At 56.5% G+C, this 19,879-nt stretch overlaps 1 protein-coding gene across 4 annotated transcripts in view; it reads right to left on the bottom strand.

The window, feature by feature from the left end:
* The window catches only part of SLC38A12 (solute carrier family 38 member 12), a 53,538-nt gene that overhangs the window by 12,787 nt on the left and 20,872 nt on the right, over positions 1–19,879 (bottom strand). For all 4 annotated transcript variants that reach the window (XM_081804547.1, XM_081804545.1, XM_081804546.1 and 1 more), the window contains one exon: positions 2,510–2,603. In XM_081804547.1, the coding sequence (XP_081660673.1) occupies positions 2,510–2,603 (94 nt within the window). The remainder of the gene's footprint in view (positions 1–2,509; positions 2,604–19,879) is intronic.

A 19,879-nucleotide genomic window follows, 5' to 3' on the forward strand; every position in this document is an offset into this window, starting at 1 on the left:
AGAACAGGTCTGCGGAGAGGCCCATGCTATTTGATTATCTCTCTGATCGAAGGGAGAAAAGAGGCAGACGACTTGCAGTGACAACAACGTCACCATGCAAAAACACGAGTGTGGATGACCTTCACGTGCTGCTCTCTCCCTCAGGCCCTCGCTGCTGTCGAGCGTGCCTCCCAAGGCCACTGTCACCTCGCAGGGCCCAGGAGCCTGAGGGAGGGAGACTCGGAGCATCCCCGCTGCAGTCCCCGGGGCTAACCAGCCTTGCTGGCCAGTGGGAGGGGGCTCTGGTTGGGAGAAGGGGAGGCAAAATGCGGTCACAGGAGGCAGGACAGTTCCACTCTGAGAGAGCAGTGTGGGAAGGGGGCAAGGGCTTCTCTGAGATGCCTGGGAGGCCCCCGGGGCCCTGCTGGCAACCGAAGCTCAGTGCCTTCTCTGCAGGAGGAGCTGAGTCTGGAGGGGTCTCCCACCCTGTACTGAGACACTCACTCTTTGTTTACCCCCAGCCTCCTCCCCTCCCTCTTAACAATCTCCTCCCTTTTAATGAACGTTTCGCTCCCCAGACGCAGGGAGGACTTGGTCATGCTCAACAAGCTCAGGAGTGTCACAGAGGCTATTAACCGTCACTGTCCGGGCAGCCCTCTCGTGGGCTGACGTGGGGATCCATCACGCTGGCAGAAGCACAGGAGTCCCCCCCACCTCTCCCCACCCTGCTCCTGCCCTCTCGGGTGAGAACCACTGAGGCAGCAGGTCAAGGACAGCCAGTCCTGAGTGGGGGAGGGGCAGGACTTTTGGGACTCTGGGACCTGCTGTCGGGAGCAGAGGAGCGGTGACAACAGAGGTGGGCCAGGCGGACAAGAGGGGGCATACTTTTCTCTGAAGACTGCTTTACTGAGAAAACTTTTCCTTCTGAAGGTCACTAGGGCTTTCACCGACTTCCTATGAGCAGACTCATAAGGAGAAGGGTGGACAGCAGGGATTGTGATCCTTGCTGATCCCAACTTTGGGAGGTAAGCCCTCCTGGGACCCACAGGGGCTCCATTCCAGCACCTTATCCTTGGAGCCAGTGTGAGCCTTGTGTTCTAAAGTTCTCATTTTTCCCCAGGTGGTCATGTTACTTTAATCTGGGGCTTTGAAACGTGTGAATGAAATTTGCAAACCGCACCATGTAGGTGAATATAGGATTGGACCAGCTGAGTGGGGAAGACCAGGAATCCCGCTCCACCCAGGTACTGGACAAGTGTCCTCCTACTCCTCGACTTGGCTGGGTGATGAAGGACAGGCGTATCACGTTAGAGGCCTCAAGGCTAACATAGCAGATGATGCAGTCCTGCTCTCAATTCCGTGTAAGGAAGGACCAAGGTAGAAAGAGGCTACAGGCTGCCGAGTCGGGCTCAAGACAAGGTAGGACTTCCCAGTGCTGACAACCATCCCTTCCGAGTGGGGCAGGGGCCTACCCCGTCGTGAGCTCCCGGCCAAGAGGCCATCCCGTGTGCTTGCTCGCAGAGCCTGCCCTTGCGGGAGCGGGGACTGCACTGGATGACCGCCATGGTCCCTCCCGACTGAGATGCCAGGATCCCTGGCAGTGGCTCCTTGTACTGGGATTCTGTAATCCTGAGCAGGATGTGCGAGAACTGCCGGAAATCATTTTTATCAGAAGCTGTTCTGTGCTCATCAGGATCTAGTGCTGAGGGATGGCGTGGAGTGAGGAGCAAGGTGCGCCCTGAATCCTGAGGAGGGGCGCTGGGGCAGATGCAGTGGCAAAGGGAGCTAGAGAAGAGGGTCAGGAGGGAGAAGTCCCAACCTCGGCTTCCTCGGGAACCTCTGTGCTGGGGCAAGCGAGGTGCCAGAGTCTGGGCAGACACCCTCTGCCTGGCCTCTCAACCACAACAGCAACGGTATTCTTTGCTTTTAGACCAAAACAGGAATACAAATGATCCCAGAACATGTGCCGGACGATAGGGACCCCACACCCTCCTGTCTCCGGTCTAGGGGGCTCAGCAGCTGGGGCCTTCTGGGATGGTGCGGAGGAATGAATGAGCTCCCTACCACAAACCTGCTTTAGGGGGAGAGACCCCCAAACCACCCCTGAGGACGATGGTGCTCTTGCTCAGGAGGGCATCAGTCAGAAGGCATCCTGGATGGGGTGTCTTTTCACGCCCCACTGCCGGCAATGCGGAGGCGGCTGCCACAGGCCGCTGGGGTTTATGGCTGTGCCACTCTCGTGCCCTGAGGGAGCAGAGCCTGACCCGGGGCCTTCAGGAGCCCTGGCCCAGCCTGGGGGTGCTGGGGGGACCCTGCATGGGCGTGTGAAAAAGGCTGGGCCTAGCGCGGGCTCCGTCCACACTATGAGATCTTTGTCGGGACTGTGTTTCCCCTGCCCCCCTCCTGGCTCTCGGGAATCCATGGAACCCCCGCCACCTTCCAGCTCTGCCGTGAGCACACACAGCCATCTTGGAAAGCGTAAGGAAGGGACGAGAGGAGAAAGGGCAGACGCGAGAGGTCTCTCACTCACCAACCCATCTCATCAGGGAGGTCAGGATCTGCAGGTACTTGGTCTTCTGGACGTCAAAGAAGGTGAAGGGTCCGAGGAGGAGAGTGAAGACAGCCTGGGTGACAGAAACAAGTGTGAGGGGGTGCAGGGGCCGGGTGCACGCGGCACACAGTGCGTGTGTGTCGGAGGACACGCTGGCCATGCGGCCTCTGTCCCGGCGGCCAGTCCTAACCGCGATGTGCACCTGGGCCAGCAGAGGCTCCCTGGGAGCCAACTGCATCGAGTGGGGAGTTCCCAGGGGCACAAGAGAAACCCAGAGCCGTCCTTCTGGGCTGTTCCTCAGGCCTCCTGTCCTGAGACAACTTTCTGGGCAAGCCCCAGGCAACACCCCAGGGACATCGCCTGCTACTTCTCTTCGGCAAATGCTGAGGGTTCCCGGGCCCCGCACGGAGCCGGCCATGAGCCCCGACGAGGGGTGAGACAGCAGGAAGATGAGGATCTGAGAGGAATCCAGGCGCACCGTGGGCCCCCGGGTTTATGGGGCAGACAGCAAACAGGGAGGAGCGGACACAGGGGCCCCGACAGCGCAGTGAAGAGAACGCTGTGCTGAAGGTTCAGAGGAAAGGATTGAGCAGGATGTCGTTAACCAGCAAAGTTTATGACTTGAAAGAAGGGAAAGCCTTGCGAGCCAGAGCCAGTGGCTTCCGGGGCAAATCTCTCGGAGGACCATCCTGGACCAAGAAGGGACGGGACCACAGCCAGGAAAAGTGGGACTTGAGTTTGGGGCTCAGTGCTCTTCCCCTGTGGGGAATAAGGAAAACCAAGCGGTTACTTAGAAAAAAAAAATTCAACCCCTATCTCAGAAAACCAGTCTGTGGGAAATCTGAACCCTCTCTGCAAAGGAAAATGAGGGTAAGCCTGGCACAGCAGAGCCAGGCTGGGGGCTGAGGGAAGGTTAGGATTTCCAATGCCAAACTGGTTGCTGAGGGAGCAGAGGAATTAAAAGCTGCTGGTTGGAGTTACGATGATGGTACCATTTCCAATCTGCCACTCGGAAGCAGCGGAGGCAACGGACCTTATTAACATTTACACTGCGCCATTTTATCACGTTAATGCTAATGACACTCGCCAGAGGTGCAGCAGGCGGCGGAAGCCCGAATGTGGGGAGCAGGGCCCACTCTGGGGAGTCAGGCTCTGGCCCTGTGATCTGGGGGGAGACATCACAGCTGCTCAGCCTGGCGGCCAGGCCCCCCGGCTCCCTGGCTCCCCCGTGACAGGGTGACAGGCGGGCGGGCGCTGTCGGAAGGGGGGCTGTGCCTGTCCCTCCCCCACCCCCATCTGCAAGGAGAGCGGGAAGTGGGAGAAGCTGTGACCTCTTATCCAAGTCCATTATCACTGTGAGGATGACACCAAAGACTAAAGTACCCCTTAAGGAGAAGGCTCTAATTAGCTGGGGGACAAGGCCTCTAGGCAGGCTCCAGGGCTGGGAGACTTCTGGAAAGGGCTTTCTGCTGGGGGCCTGGAGCCAGCTCTGCTTCCTCCAGGAGGAGGGGAAGCGCCATTAGGCCAGAGGTGCCTGGGGGAGGAGGGGAAGCGGGGGAGGGGGCGTCCCCTGCAGGCCGGACTCAGTGAGGCAGAGTCAGCAGCTCCGCACAAGCCGGCATGCAGCACCATCAGCCCGTCCTTTAGGAAAATTACCACTTTAGGGAGACTTCAACAGGATTTCTTTCTTGAAGGGAGGGAGAGGGAGAGGTCTTGAGGAAGAATATATACAAAGCCACTGGCCACAGATGTTTCCAAACACCGTGGGCTGCTCAAAACTGGACTCCTGGTGTGTCCTCGGCAGGTGTGGGGGCCTCCCCTCCGACCCGCGGTGCCCACTGCACACACACTGGACATTATCTTAGGGGCAGCTTATGTGGGAGGTCGGAGCTCATCTCTGAGGCCTAAAGACTGGTTTTCAGAAGGTTCTACTATGTAACACCGAGGTGGGGAGGCAGGGGGGGAGGCGGGGGGCAGCGCGCTGTGCAGCAGAACCAGCCCCAAAGGCAGGCAGGGAATCCTGCTACTGCAGCCTGCCAGGTCCTCTTCCAGATGCTAGATCTGTCTTCATCCTCCTCCCTGGCAGCTGTTCACCAAGATCCTTTGACCCACAAGAGGATGTATTTTATAAAACCCTGTAGGGTGAGATCCCAGTCCCCCAAGAGCTTCCCTCCTTTTAAAAACACTAAGCATACAGGCCCATCTGAAAAAGGTCGAGCAGGAAGTGCACGTGTGATGCCATCCGAGCAGTGGGGAGCAGGAGCGCAGAGGGGCTCAGAATGAGGGTCCACACCTGCCTGGCCCTCCCACCTCGGGCTCTAGGGACAGCAGTGGGGCCTGGCGGTGGAGGGTTCTTTCGGAAGATTCAGTCAACAGCTATGACACCCACGGCGGGCTGGTGGCCGGGATGTGGTTTTGGGAGCACAGAATGACCGCACCACTCTGCAGTGGGAAGCGCAGGGCCCGCGTGGTCAGCGCAAACGTGCACAGACCGCCAACGGCAGCCCTTGCATGGCCGCTAGCTCACACATCGGAGGGACCCAGACCAAGACACACGGCACAGGCTGGGGCTAATTAAGGAACAGGTGTCCTCTGCAAATTAGTTAGAGTCAGACTCGGCGCCCGCAGGGGCCGGCGTCCAAAGCCGGAAAGGACGCCTTGGTGCGGCTGCCAGGTCTCTGGGAGGCAAGGGGGCGTGGGCAGAGAAACGGCCCCCATGTTCCCAGGGTCTAGCGGGGACGGAGTTCATCTCTGAATGCTGAACGGCCAAGCGTGGCACCTTCTGTTTCCCCTTTCCTTTTTCAAAAAGAAGAGATAAAAAGCCAAGAGACAGCCTATCCTCTTGAGTCTTCTCGTCTAGCCCATATGACATTATAAATTAGCTGGCTCCTGAGCAATGGTCCAACTCCCAAATGCCACTGATCAGTTCAAACTCAGCCTCTGTTCAAGGACTCTCTGAGCCCAACTCATTCCAGGAGGCAGGACAGCAACTGCTGCAGCCAAACGCATTCCGGAAAAAGAAAAAGAAAAAGAAAAAGAAATACAGAACAATTCTTTGGTTTCTAATGAAATCTTCAAATTGGTCACTGGGAACAAAGTCTGAGACAGACCTGGGAGGGTGCAAATGGGGCAGCTCGGGTCTCTTCTTTGGGTCGCTGAGTTTAAATGTGCACCAAACGTCCCACGGCAACCTTGCCAGTCTTGATGGACACAAGGCAGCTCGCGTTGCTAAGGCCCCGCCAGCCATGCTTGGGCATGGCTTTTACAGTGTCCTGGTGGCCCTCCGAACTTAACTCGGCGTCTACAGTTCCATCCAGCTGCCTCTCTCCTGCACCCCCATGTAGGTGAAGCACATCCCCACTCACCTCCAGCCGCTCCGGCTCCGGACTCCAGACAACCTCTGACTCCTTCACTCTCTGTACTAGTGTGTGACTTAAAACCACAGAAATGCATTTCTCACGGCCCTGGGGCGGGGGGGGGGAAATGGAGCACAGAGCATGGGCCCCTGACCTCGCCTGGCTGGGGCTGTGGTGGGCATACCCAGGGGAACTTCACAGAGAAAGTGATACCTCAGGTAAGAGGAACCAGGTAGGCAGAGTGTTAGCGAGAGTTCAGGACTGTCCCCTGGGGAATCTGTCCTGCTCCCCTCGTCCCTGTCCTCTCCTTCCTGGGCCCAGAGCCAGCTGGTGCCAGTGTCGTTCCCCACGCTCAGCCCCAGCCACACCTGTGTCTTTCTTGTTCACTTCAGAAATGACAAAGCCCAGGGACCCACGATCTGGTTCCAGCCACCTTTTTCAACCTTGTCTCTGAAGACACCACCCCCAGAACCTACTCTCCAGCAGCCCTGGGCTGCAAGTCCCTGATGTGCCCAGAGCCTTCCTGCCACTGGGCCTTTGCTTGGCAAGCTCCATTTCTGTTGGCCCAAATTCCAACACCAATCCCACTCCAAAAGCCGCTCCTGCACCCCGTTGTTGTCTTCCACTTCCCCTCCCTGGAACCAATCATGCTTCCCCCAGGAGCCCTTGCCGGCTCCGCCAGGGCAGCAGCTGCACACATCGTGTTCCCACAGTGCTGGGCACGGTGCCCCCCACGGGAGGGCTGACCCAACTGTGCGTGGCCCAGAGGACAGGGCTGGCAGGAGGAGGCACATCTCTGCCAGAAATGAGACCCAATGGCAAGGGAATAGATCCCAGCCCTCTGCCTGCCTGAGGCGGGAAGGGAATCCCCTCCTCAGAATCAGTCTGAGATTCGGGAAAGGCCGGTGTGGGTTGCACTTGGTGATTCCCAGGACAGGATGGTGGCTTTGCTGAGACCCCGAAGGGCAGATGCTCATGCCCACACGTGCCAGCTGGCGTCTGGGAGCCGAAGGCTAGCCGCTCACTCAAGCCACCACTTTCCTCTTGGAAGTGGTTCGGAGCCGTGTGAGCAGCCAGCCCTCAGCTATGGGAGAAGCACATGCTACGTAAGAGAATGGATCTTTCCACCTCTCAAGTCAGAGCTGCTGAGGGTGAGCCATGCTCCCCACCTGCCTCCCTCTTCAACTCCACCTCGTTTCATCCACAAAACCAGCCGAGGCCTGGCTGCGGGCTACACATCCACCTCGACCCTGTCTCCCTGCTGCTGGTCCTGCCGACCGTAGCCTCACGACAACGCTGTGCTGGGGGAACCTCACCGCCTGATGCTGTGGGTCCCCCGTGCTTTACACAGTGCTCACGCATGCGGTTTCGTGTCAAGCGCCTGGCCATCTGTGAGGTTGCCAGGCAGCTGATGATGCCTCATTTTAGTGATGAGGGGGCCGAGGGACCAGGGAGGTGTGCTGACGGTTAAGAAGGCGGCTGAGGGGAGTGAGTGGGAGTCTCTTGACCCCATCCCTCTGACTGATACGATCCACGGCGCATCCCATTAGAGGCTGTTTTCCCGACACCTCCTGTCCCCACATTGCACCACTTCTCAGCCTCATGCCTTTACCCTCGTGATCCCACCCGCCTGGCACGGAGTTTCACTCTCCACCTCCCTTACTCCCATTGTCTTTGAAGCTCTACTCAGGGACCAGTCTCCTCCGCACGGAGCTCCTCCCTAGGGCTCTTGACTGGATTACCAAACACACGGTACCACATTGCCTAATTCTGGTAGGTTCTGAGTTGCTTTCTCATGGGTTAATTTTGTGTGTCCGCCCCCAACCCCAGAGTGCGAGCAGCATGATGGCAAGGCCTGCATCCTCGTTCACCCCAACACCCAGGGAGGCTTGGCACATGTGAGATGCCCACTGAACACCTGCAGAATACAGTGAATTTGGTGGGGAAGTGTCTGGTGGAGAGGTGTAACCCCACAGCGGGGGGAGAGGCAACCCCAGTCTTGCTGACTTGCCTTGTACCCTCTCCCAGTCCCTCCTGCCACGGGCAGTGTCTGAGCTGGCTGAGGGCACAGCCCACAGGTAGGCAAGCCACCTGCCCTGCCCGACAGCGGCTCACTGTGTCAGGAAAAGACTCCTTTCCTCAAACAGTTGTGAAATCAACATGCTTTGATTTAGGAAGAGCAAACTGAAACAGCATTTGCTCTGAGTGGACCCACTGGTTTTAGAAGAGAATGATATTTAGCCCTAATAAGAAGAAAAGGCCTCTCTGAGAAGAGCCCGGGGCTCTCGGCTGCCCTCCATCAGCCACCTCTCCCTGGACCCCCAGCAAGGAAGGGGCTCGGACCCCAGAGGGCTGTGACCGCTCTGAATCCACCTGGCCCCCAGAAGGGGTGATGTCTTAGAAGAAATCTAATGTCAAGAACCTAAAGGTCTTCAAAGCAGGGACTCTTTCCATGTCTACCTCTGGGAGACAGTGGATTCATAGTTCCCAGTCACAAACTGGCCATCCACCAGTTCTTCTTACAAAACAAAATTAAAGCCCCAAATCCTGTTTGCTGTCATCTCTTTTCCTGCTGGGAAGATGTGCAGTGAACTGCAGCTTCTAATCAGAACTTAAACTTGGGTGAAATTCAACAAGACCCACAGTCCATCTCACCTCCCTCAAAAAGGAGCAAGGGCAGGGAGGGGGTCTAGAGAGAGAGAGAGAGGGCCTGCTGTTCATGGAGGAAAGGGAAGACAGGAGAGAAGAATGTGCTAAAGAGACGACCACCATATAGAACAAACGTCCTAAGAACCTCTGAGCCAGTCCACGGGACAAAGACTGATACACGAATTACCTCCTGCAACAAGGGACAGTGAGAAAATCTAGCAGAGAAGCAGTTAGCTGACTGTCGATCCAGCCAGGGAAGGCTCCCTCGAGGCCCTGTCCCCCAACCTACTCAACAAAGGGGCAGCATCTGGTGGGGACGAAGGCCAAATGGTCAAGGAAGCCAGCAGTGGCCAGCAAAGCGCAACCCCTTCTGTGTGTTCTCTGACTTCCAGGGCCGGAGAAAGCCTGGAGCTGGCCCTACCATGAACACAGAGGAGGTGGCGGGCCGGGGGGACCTGCTGGATGGCCAGTTCCTGGAGGGCCTGATTTATTTAATTCCTCTAAAAATGAGGGCTTTGGGGCTCATCTGCTTATGGCTCCCACAGTGCAGAAAGATGGGAGCTTCCAAGAGACTAGGATTCAGCCACCAGCAGCTGCCTCTGCACACCACCCATCAGCTCCTGGAGTGTCAACATAAAAGGCGAGCCGATCCACTTGGAGCCTTCCTGGTCTAGGGTTTGGGGTGGTGTGGAGGGTTTGATTTCTCTGTTAATTTAGCCCAAGTGATGAAGTAACAAGTCTTAGAACGTGGAATGCCGACACACTGCCCGATCTGCCCTAAACACGTGGGGATCCCCAGGGGCTGACTACGGAATATGTGGTCTTGGCACGCACGATGCTGGTTCCAGCAGAGGCGGGGATGCGCTGATGGCTCAGCTGAGCTCTGCACAGATCCTGGAGGCTATCTCAAGTGACAAAGGCAACAAGCACCCAGATTACAGGGCGGCCCTGGTTCCAGGGAGCCAAGGGTTAAGAGTTAATTGGGGTTAATGACAACGCAGCATGAACCCATCCCTAAACGGGAACTGAACTTTCAAGGCGTCCTTGAAGTGCAGCGAAGAAGTGTTCAAGGATTCTATTTTTATTTCTCAAGTGGCTGTGTACACTTCGGTTTGGGAGTTTTTATTTTCCCAACTTGAATGACAATGTCTGGGAATTCATCCACAAAAAAGGAGAGGAGCTCTGAGTCAGCGAGGGACCTCGGAGGGACCACAGGCTTCAGGGCTGTGGGCACCGGGCCAGGGTTTGCCTCTGGTGCTGCCCTGGCTAACCATGAGACCCCAGAGTGCAAGTGAACCTCTCAAAACATGTCATGTGTGCACAGGTGGCCAACAAACATCAGCCCTGACCATGATCCCCAACGGTATTGGCACACACCCACGTTCTCACACCCCACACCACACTCCATTGGTCTTCCAGACACCCCAGGTCAGGGAATCCAAGTAGCAGGGGCCAAGTGAGGACCTCCAGCCAAAGAACATCAGGTTGCTCCTATTCTTAATGGATTTCCATCACCTGCACCCAAGTTAAATAATGGCCTGAATGCTCTGTGGGAGCTCAAGTTCATCCCAACCAAACAGAAAGGATCAGCCACCACGCAGAGGACGGTGAGAGCCCGACAACAGGTGTGCATCTGAACCCGGGGCGGCAGCCTCTGTGCACCAAGCCCAGCGAACCATTATCACAGCCCATTTGCCAAAACCCTACGATGGGATGCATCACACCATCTAGAGTCCACAGGATCCAGATCCACAGGGATCGGTGCTTGCACATGAAACTCCACGAGAAGGGGGTTCTCCCACAGGGCAGAGCTCAGCAGCCACCTTCTGAAGGCCCAGCCCAGTGAAGGGCTGGCCCAGAGCACGAGCGGAGCCTTGCCGTGGGAGGGGGCTCTGCCAGGACAGGCTGCTGGGCTTCAGACACCAGCCCAACCATGATGGAGATGCTGCCGGCCCTTCACCCATCCATCCCTTGAGTTTTGTTTCCCTGGTGGAGGAGTAATGGAGACAGATGGAGCACACCCTCCCATCCACAGCACAGATGAGCATCACTCCCCACCCCCTGAAGGTGCTGCTGAGGGCAAGTTACCGCATCTTATTGTCCCTGTGCCACCACCACCCTCACCTAGAAGGGACTGGGAAATGCTTACTGAATGGGCCGAGAGATGGAAGATTCAGGGAATGCCTGAAAATAAAGACGGACAGTTGATGCCTAGATATTCTGAAGAAGTGTGTTTCTGGAGCACATACCCTTCTCCAGCTATCACCTCGAGACGTCCTGCAGCAGAAAACCAAGTCCACGCACGCCAAGCGGTTCAGCCCCACTTGGAAGGCGTGAGCGCAGAGACATGTCCTACCTGCAAGAGGCAAGTGTGCACTTGCTGGAAGAAGCTGCAAGAGGCTGGAAGAGGCTCTTAGCGGCCCCCAAACTACAGAACAGAGGCAAGAAACCAATCCCGCACGGCAGCCAATCAGACCAGGATCAGGAGGTCGGGCAGGAGAGACTTGTCCCACTGCCCGATTAACTGGGAAGAGGATGACGCTCTGAGGCGCCCTCCCCGCAGAGCCACCTGCGGGCCGGTGAGGTCGCACCCGAACAAGTTCTGCCGAACGACTGGTGCCAACCTTGTCTCGACGTCGAACTGGGGAGCTGCTGGGAGCATGATTTTGAGAAGCCACGGAGGGGGCGGCAGGCCCAACCTTGCACATGCAGATAGCTCCTACTGTCACAAGCCCAGATCGTCCCCTCCTGGCAGCTGGGAAGGGGTCGGCACAGAAGAGGAAGGATGAGAACCTCCTGACAGAGAGGTTGGAATTGCTCCCAGGAGGCCGGCAGGCGAACGGCAGCCATTACACAGGCACTCCCAGACCAGACGCACCAGTTCCGAGGGGGAGGGCGGGACGCAGGGCTGTCCTGCCCCTGGAGTGCTGCTGGCCGATACCCGGGGAGCCTGGGTGACACCGATCCCAGCCCTGTCAGCCTGGAGATGGCCAGGGCGCCTGGGCTCTGTTGCTCCCCAAACACACCGACTGGAAGGCCGCCTGTGACCACCTGACAGCTGAAAGCATCCCCAGGGGCGCCTGGGTGGCTCAGATGGTTAAGCGTCTGCCTTCGGCTCAGGTCATGATCCCAGGGTCCTGGGATCGAGTCCCGCATCGGGCTCCCTGCTAGGCGGGGAGCCTGCTTCTCTCTCTGCCTCTGCCTCTCTGTCTCTCTGACTCTCATGAATAAATAAATAAAACATTTAAAACAAAAACAAAACACCATTCTAAAAAAAAAAAAAAAAAAAAAGCATCCCCAGGTCCCTTCCTCCAAACCTCCGGCTTCTCTTTTCTCAAGGCAACTGCAAACAAAGCAGACCTAGGAAAGGACCCAAATAACCTCCTTCTCTGAACCCTCTGCTCTAAACATCCCCTGCCCTACTTAGATGAGATAGAAATCTTCAGTTAGGGACCTGAGGTTTGTAACCTATCTTTATGGTTTGTCCTCTGGGAGGCCAAAGAAAAAAAAAAAAAAAAAGAAAAAAAAGAAAGCACATCTCCGCCTGAACCCATGGATGGCAAAAAAGAAAGATCAAGAAACTCATCCCGGAGCCTGGCTGCCGAATGCGGTGTTGAAGATGTGTGGGACAAGGAGCTTCCTGGGAGGGACTGACAGGTTACAACCCACAGCAGGGCCCCCTCAGTACCCGGAGGCCTGGCTGTGCACCGCCGGGAAACAGCTCACGTATGGTGACCGCCACAGGACGCAGACTGTGTCTTTCCAGAACGCACGCTGTGGCTCCCAGGCAACTGTCTTCACTATCACGTCATAATCTCTGGCCCCAGCCTCTGGGATAGGGACAAGTCCCACATACCTTGTCCAGGTGTCCCCCTACCCAATCACCTCCAAGCCCCCAACTGGGAGATGGTTGGCGCCGCATTTGGAGGGGATGCTATTGGCAGGGAGAAGAACTGTGCCCACAAACAGGCCATTCTCACCCCAGAGCCTCCCCCTGCCTCTGAGCCGTCACCCAGAGAAGGCTTTGCCTTGGAGACAAGGGAATCCACACCACTAACACCGCCTGAGTGTCCACACACAGCACCTTCCATCGAAGACCTCTTCTTGACCCCGACACCCTGGGAATTGGTTACTGGCTCCAGTTTAGAAAGCTGAGCTAAAGGGGATAAGGTAACTTGTCAAGACCTTGTAACGACCGATACGTGGCTGAGATCAGAACTTCGGCTGTGTGTATTCAAGGCCAGCCCCCTTCTTCGGGCGTCTACTGCCTCCCTGGGTTATGCCCTAGAGAAAGTCTCTCCATCATCTCCACCCCCAGCAAAGCTGCCTCCCTCGGGGGCAGGGGCGGAGGGCTGGGCTGGCCCGGTGTTGTCAGCCTGGCACATCTGCTGTCCCCCCAACCCCCTATCAGAGGACAGGCCTGTGTGCCTGTGTTGTCTCTTTCTCTGCTGAAAAGCCAGATGGTGCCTGGTGGTGGGCAGAGTTCCAAGGATTTGGTGCCAGAGCTGTAACCCTTGTGGTGGTGGTGGGGGGGGATGATAAATATTGTGGAAAACCCACATAGTCACTCACTTAATGATTATACGCCATCAGGCTTATTAAGGGCAGCCTGGCTCCTTACAAGCATGAGAGAGACAGAGAGAGGGAGAGAGAGAGAGATGGGTCCACACCCACCTGCCCAGGTGAGAAGACAGAGGCCTGACCTTGACCGAGGAGGCCTTTAAGGATAGTGAGGACAGGAGGTGGGCCGGACAAGACGGTGTGTGTGAGAGCAAGGTGGGGGGCTCTGTCTGGAGAAACACACCTGCCTTTGGAGGTGGCCTCTGTCCTAACACTTCACTGCTTGCATTTTAGGCACCAATGAGGAGGTGGCAGAGAGATGGGGGAGCCACCCTAGACTTCCTGGCATGTGGTCAGGTCCTGGCTGTTGCCCTCTGCCTTCAGCCCCCAAAGACAGGGTGCCCCTAAGGCCATGCTGTGGGGTCACTTTGTCCTGGCAGTGAGGCATAGAAGATGACCCACGCCTTTGGGAAAAGAGGAGAAGCCAGCGGGATGTGGAATTTTTCTGGCGGGAGCAGCGGCTGTCAGCCCTGATGAGCCGTGGGCATCAGCAGCCCCAAGGGCTTACGGAGGGACTGGACCAGCGCTGGCCACGGACCCCGCAGGGGCAGCACATCCGAGTGCTCGTGTTCGTTCAAATGTTCACAGAGCAACTGCCCCCTCTGTGAGGCCCATGCTGGTTCCAGACGTATGGGTCAGGTACAGCCCTGACCTCGAGATGCTCACAGGGAGACCAAGTAACCGAATACACATGGAAGTCCAATTATTGCCATGGCAGGGGTTGGGGGGAGAGTCATGACTGCAGGTGTCTTGAAAGGAGGCCCCTGAGTTCAGTTCTGAACGAGTGAGTGCTCGTCAGACTCCGAAGAAAGGGAAAAGCACTTGATGGCCAGAGTCGTGAAAGCACCCAGCGTCTTTGGAGGACAGTGGCCAGTGAGTGTGGGTCAGTGGTGAGAGAGAAGGTTCCAGAAGGAGACTGGAGCAGACCACACCATGTGAAGGAGCGTAAATGTTGCCTTATGGAAAGGAACTTCTAACAGGTTTCAAGCAGGGAAATGACAGTCACATTTACCTAAAACCAATGTTGAAAGAATGAAGTTAACAGAAAAGCTCTGTGGCCTTGGAACAATTCTTCTGCCAGAGGCGCCAGGCCTGCACTAAACGGAGGGGGGCTGAGCCCTGCCTCAGGCTCTCCTGAGTCCTCTGGGGAAGACTCCTCTGGGTCCTAATGGGACAAGGCTTAAAAGGGACTATACTCTGTTCTGGGGGGCAAAAGAGAGAAGGCACAGCAGGGATGTCCCGGCTAGTGGGCCACACGATAAATGGGAAAAAATGCCACCTGGGCCCTTGCGGCGAGCCCTGTGGGAGCCAGAGTGAGCGAGCAGATGCCAAGATGTTACTTTCTCCCGCACTGCAGGCTTGTCTTACTGGTGCTCACTGTTTAGCCACTGAAATCTCTTCAGGGAGAATCAACACCAGCTCTGTGTCGTGGTCTATTTATGCGGAATGTCAAGGAAGGGGAGATGAAGGGGAGACAGCACTACTCCCCCAGGGCTGTGCCTCGCCTCACACATGAAAAAGCTAGAGGTACTCTTCCGGCTGGGCCATCTGACCCAGGGCCTGGGAAGAGCTGTAGGGGCCAGGCTAGGGGTCAGCTGGTCCTCAGAGGTCCTTAGAACAAGAGGCCTTGAGGGGAACAGGTAGACTCTGCTGTGAGGGAAGGGGGTGGGGAGCCCCTGGGCCGTCCATCCTGCCCCTCAGCGGCAACCCTGGAGAAAAGCACCCACCCATCATCCCCCAACCACTTGATTCTGTCAGGACTTAGGCTGAGATACTTTTGGCGGCTGGTGCACGGGCCTCCTGGGCCTTAGAACCTGCCGAGCTGTTGGCAACCCCAGTAGCCAGGTGGCATCTGACTGCTTTTAGTGTCCCCGCCCTGAGGATGTGAGGAGGCTGCCTGGAGTTTGTGCAGCACTGGACGAGAGATGCCAGCTGACGGCCGTCGGTGTTCTGGCGCCTTCCCTGCCTCACTCCACTCTGGCCGCTTGTCTCTGTGCAGGACGAGTGGACGCGGTGGGACTGCTCTGCGCTGGAGCGGGAGGGGAGCGAGGGAGGGAAGTCAGGTGCCCAGAACACAGGAGCCCTGCAGAGAGGAGCACAAGCCAAACTGGCTCCACCCCTTCTCTGCTGACGTCAGACCTCGAAATAGACAGATTGGGGAGCAGGAGTCTTTGCCGACACACCGAGTAACCTTGGAGGTGGGGAGGGAGGGGAGATAGGGCATCAAGCTGGCTGATTAACAAGCTCTGCCCACCTGGGTATAAGACATTGCACTCACATGCCCAGCTTCCTCCCTAGTTGATGGTAGGAGTGAAAGGCCTCTCCGTGGGGCTGGCACGCTGTGGGCTCTAAGAGGAAGCCAAGAGCACTGCCCGTAGGGACGCAGGAGGGACCTGTTGGCCCTGGGTTAACAAAGAAGGCACTAGCAAAGGGATGCTGCTGGAGCCCCTTTGCTCCTGGGGACACCCAGAGCCTGAGAACAGTCTGGTTCGAGGAATGATGTTCTCTGTCTGCACTGAAGTGCGTGAGGCATCACCAGCAGGTTACCTGTGACGCCAGGCTGGACACCTGCGGACGTGGGGCCATTGTCTTCCCCTGGAGGAGGCAAGGCACAGGGAGACCCTGACGGCTGCCTCCACAGTGGCAGCCTGGGGGCAGTTCTCTAAGGGAGACCAGAGCAGGCCTCTCCCCGGGAGACTGTTTACCACGGGGACAGGCCCTCAGCCAGCCGGATTTCTCAAAGGGGAGAGGACACAGATTTCTCCTCAGAACTGGTTGAAGGTACAGATTCCTGGGCCTTGAAGCCTTAGCTCTGCTACACTGGGCTGGAGGTAGAACCCAGGAATGTATATTTTTAACAAGTACCGGAAGATGGTTCCTGGCACTAAACCTTGAAACACAGTTGAGGCTCATGCTGCTGACCTGGGGGAAGGCAAAGAGCTGGACAGGGTTCCTAGGGGCCATGTACCTGTCTCTTGGGTGGAGCACAACCTCCCTACAGCGGTGAGGGTTACGCGTCACAGCCCCACCAGTCGACACCCCGCACCCGGACCGGCCGTCTCTTCCCTCCTCTTGTCAAGGTTTCCAGAGAACGTCTCAATCCGCGGCTAGAGGAAGTCCTTCCCAGAGCCAAACTCACGATGCCCTGCTGCGCTCTGTGACCATTCCTTCCAGATTCACGCTCACCACGAAGCATCTGCTCAGCAAAGTGCTCTGCAGCACCTCCCTTTGCACTTGAAGGCTTATTAAAATGTACCTTGGTCTGCTCTCAGCTCATCCACGAGACAGCCCGAGCTCCTGCTAATTTATCAGATGTCATCATTAATATGCACCCTAATTGTTCAGCTCTCCTGATGCCCATCACGCTCGGGCCCCAGGCATCTCTGCCAGCTGCAAACCCTCTGGACTTCCTCGGCTCCTGCTTTCTCCTCTGGGCGGGCCTGCGGTCTGGAGAACGTGCCCAAAGACACTTTGATTCTCGGCACAGTTTGCATGGCCAGCACCGCCGGCTGGGATGCCAGCAACACGGAGGAGCATAGTTATTACTTTAGAACGAGTGCTTTATTTAATTAAGCAATTACTGCTGGGGCCCTGGGGCGCTATTTAGAAAGACACCAGATTCTGCTCACAACAGACACCCGGTATCAGGAAGTGAGCATCGCTCAGGGAGCAGCCAGAGCCCCACAAACCTCAGCAGGGCCCCCGCGAGTACCACGGGTCCTCAATGCAATGAAAGCATCAGACAGACACAGGGCAGGAGGGGAAAACGGGTTGGCAGCTACGGTTCCCATCCTGGTTAACACAAAATATTTAAGAACATTCCACCTTCCTCTAAAACCACTTAGCAGGGGCTGTTGGGTTCTAGATGATGGTTTTTTTTTTTTTTTCCCCTGTACTTTTGGGGGAAATGAAACAGAAAGTGGGGAGGAGGGGAGCGGAAGATGTGAAATCAACCAGGATATTTTCTTCAAGAAAACAAAGTCACTTTTAGTCCCAGAAAGGGAAGGCTGGAAGCAGAGGGGATGTGGAGCATGGAGATGGCCTGGGCTGAACTGTTTGGGGTTAGCCTGGAGCAGCTTGAGGGGAATGGCTGAAAACGCACTCAGGTTGGTGGCAGGGTCGGCCCAGGACGCTTGTGAAGCGAGGAGCAACAGACATTGATCCCCACTTGTACCGCTCATGGAGAAGGCGCACTCAAGCCTCCAGCTTGGGCTGCCTGGGATCAGCGTGGAGTGTGGATAAAACGGTCCTGAAAAAGCACAGTGCAGAAGGTCCCCAGCAGGGATGAGCACTCCCCACGGAGACCTATTTGGAAGTTTCCCAACCAAATTGGCCTGCGCAGGAGCGTGGGCCGTGGGTATACACTTAACAAGCCCCGCGAAGCTTCCCAGGCTGCACATGTGCGCAAGAGCGTGTGCATCCCTGGCTCTCTCGTCGGTGGGCTGCTTGAGTCCACCCCAACCCCACATTATGTCTGCCTGCTTCCACACGAACCAGGCTTTGGATTGCTGCACCTTTGCACGTGAACACCTGGATACTACCTTTACGAGAGAGAGGCTTCTAAAAGCTCTATTTATAAATACTCAGTTTTCATAGAATAACATTTTACACCCATTAGAAAAACTAAGTACTTAAAAGAAACCTGCAGCCAGTCCTGCAAACCAACAAACTTTGTAACAAATAATTACCCCTAGTTTGTTTTATGCATTTGGACTTTCATACAGTAGGGTTTCTTAAGAGCTGAGCATGCTGGGGTGGGGGTGGCCAGGTGATGGCACACAAGATGATTTCCCCCATCCCAGGGCACCTCCCTGGCTGAACTGAGGAAGGGGGTAGGGCGGAAGGATGAGAATCCAGGCCGATTTATCTGAGATCTGCTCATGCGCCCAGGAGTCAAAACAGCTTGCCCTGGGCAAGTGGTGTTTATAAGCACGTACTCGTACTCGTGACTTGCCAGACAATGGATATGGGGGCAGGGACCTGGGACATTCTAACAGGGCAGAGAGATGCTCAAACTGCCATTGTGACGAGGGGGTCTGGGCTCAGGAGCTAGGATGTAAGTGCCCTCCACCCACCAGGTCAGAGTAGAGAACGCAGGACCCTGACCAATGGCAACGGGCAGCTTCTGAGACTTGGGGGAGGGACGGTGGGGGCTGTCCAGGAGAAACTAGTCCAAATTCCCATCACCTGGTATCTTTACTGGGAGCACTGGGGATTAAGTGTCACTCTCTATGCTGGTGTATCGGGTGTCGGCCATGGAAGAGGCAGGATGTGGGGGTGATGGATGGCGGGCTTAACGCCAGCCGACAGAACCCATGTCCCTGAGAGGCACAGTAAAAATAAAAACAATAATCTCTCACGGAGCTGGAGGAGGAAGCTCAGCCCCAACACCCAAAGGTGCTGGGGGTGGGGTAGGGGGCAGTCGCCATGGCCCAGGGAGGTGCTACCCAGGTCTGCACCGAAAGGTGAGGGCTGGTCCAGAGCAATGCTGGGCAGCAGCTGGGCAGGCACTGGGGATGTGCAGGAGGCTGTGCCCAGGCGGCGGGAGCAGTGGCAGCCGTGGGTGATGGGCGGGGGGCTGGGGGCTCATAGGGTCCCTTGGCAGGAGTTGGAGACAAACCACAGTGCTGGAGTGAGTGACAGAGCAATCTGAATTTCATTTAGAAACGACTGGGCTGGGGGAATGGAAAGCACACCAAAAACCAAGAGGCCATTCCCGGGATGAAATATATAGACAGCTCCCTAGAGAAAAAGAGAGAGAGAGAGAGAGAGAGAGAGAGAGAGAAAAACACAGGCCTGTCCCTGTATTATTGATTTCCTTGAAAAAGAGAGACAAGCTAATCCTTTCAAGTCAGTCACTTCAATGTGAGCACTGGTGCTTGTTTGAAGTCAGCAATCCCTCAACGTTAGAGACCCAGCTCTTGTTTGGGTAGTGGGCCCACGCATTTTTGGGGCATCGGGCAGAAAGTCATTTGTCATCGAGACCCAGGATCATGGGTTGAAGGTGGAGGCTCAGCACATGGGGGAGAGGCTCATAAGGACACCGTGCAACCGGCTGAAGACACTGCAGACCACCCCCACGCCAAGTTCCCGGTGTCGACCAGGCACGGGTCCCGAGGGCTACCCCTCCCTCTGCACCTGCAGTGACTGCCCAGTACGACTGGCATCCTCTCACGAGGCGGGGGAGAGAGAGAGGCCAAGCAAAACGGACCTTTCTGAGCATCCAGAATGCGAGAAGGGGAGCTTGTGACCAGAAGCACATTGTGGGGAGGAAGGGGAAAAAAAAGATGGGCTTCCCTGGTAGGTCACCATCCTACAAAAGGTACACTTTGATGTTCCAGACCCCAGGAGTAAGCCCACGCAGCCAGGAATCTCTTGGTCCATTACTGAGTCCCGACCCATGTGCGTCAGACAGGAGGGCACGGTGGCCCAGAGAAGGGAAACTGCCATCAGGCCATTTGTGAGCTTAGGGCTCTGCTCTCTGCTTCCAGATGGAGCCAGCCCACAAGCCCTCCATAGAGACAGCTCATTTGCCCTCTGGGGCCACCCTTCCTAGCTAACTGCTGCTGCCTTCCACTCCAGGTTCCTGACGGTGGCAAATCCAGGGGCAGCGTCCATGCGTGTCCTACTGGAATTGTGCTCTGGGGCAGCCGGCGGTGTTCCCGAGAGTCCCCACATCCTGTCAAGTCACTGCGGCTGCTGAAACTCGTTGTGCCACACTGTT

This window comes from Leptonychotes weddellii, chromosome 15 (assembly GCF_054177405.1).
Source record: "Leptonychotes weddellii isolate Sample4059 chromosome 15, ASM5417740v2, whole genome shotgun sequence".
NCBI lineage: Eukaryota > Metazoa > Chordata > Mammalia > Carnivora > Phocidae > Leptonychotes > Leptonychotes weddellii.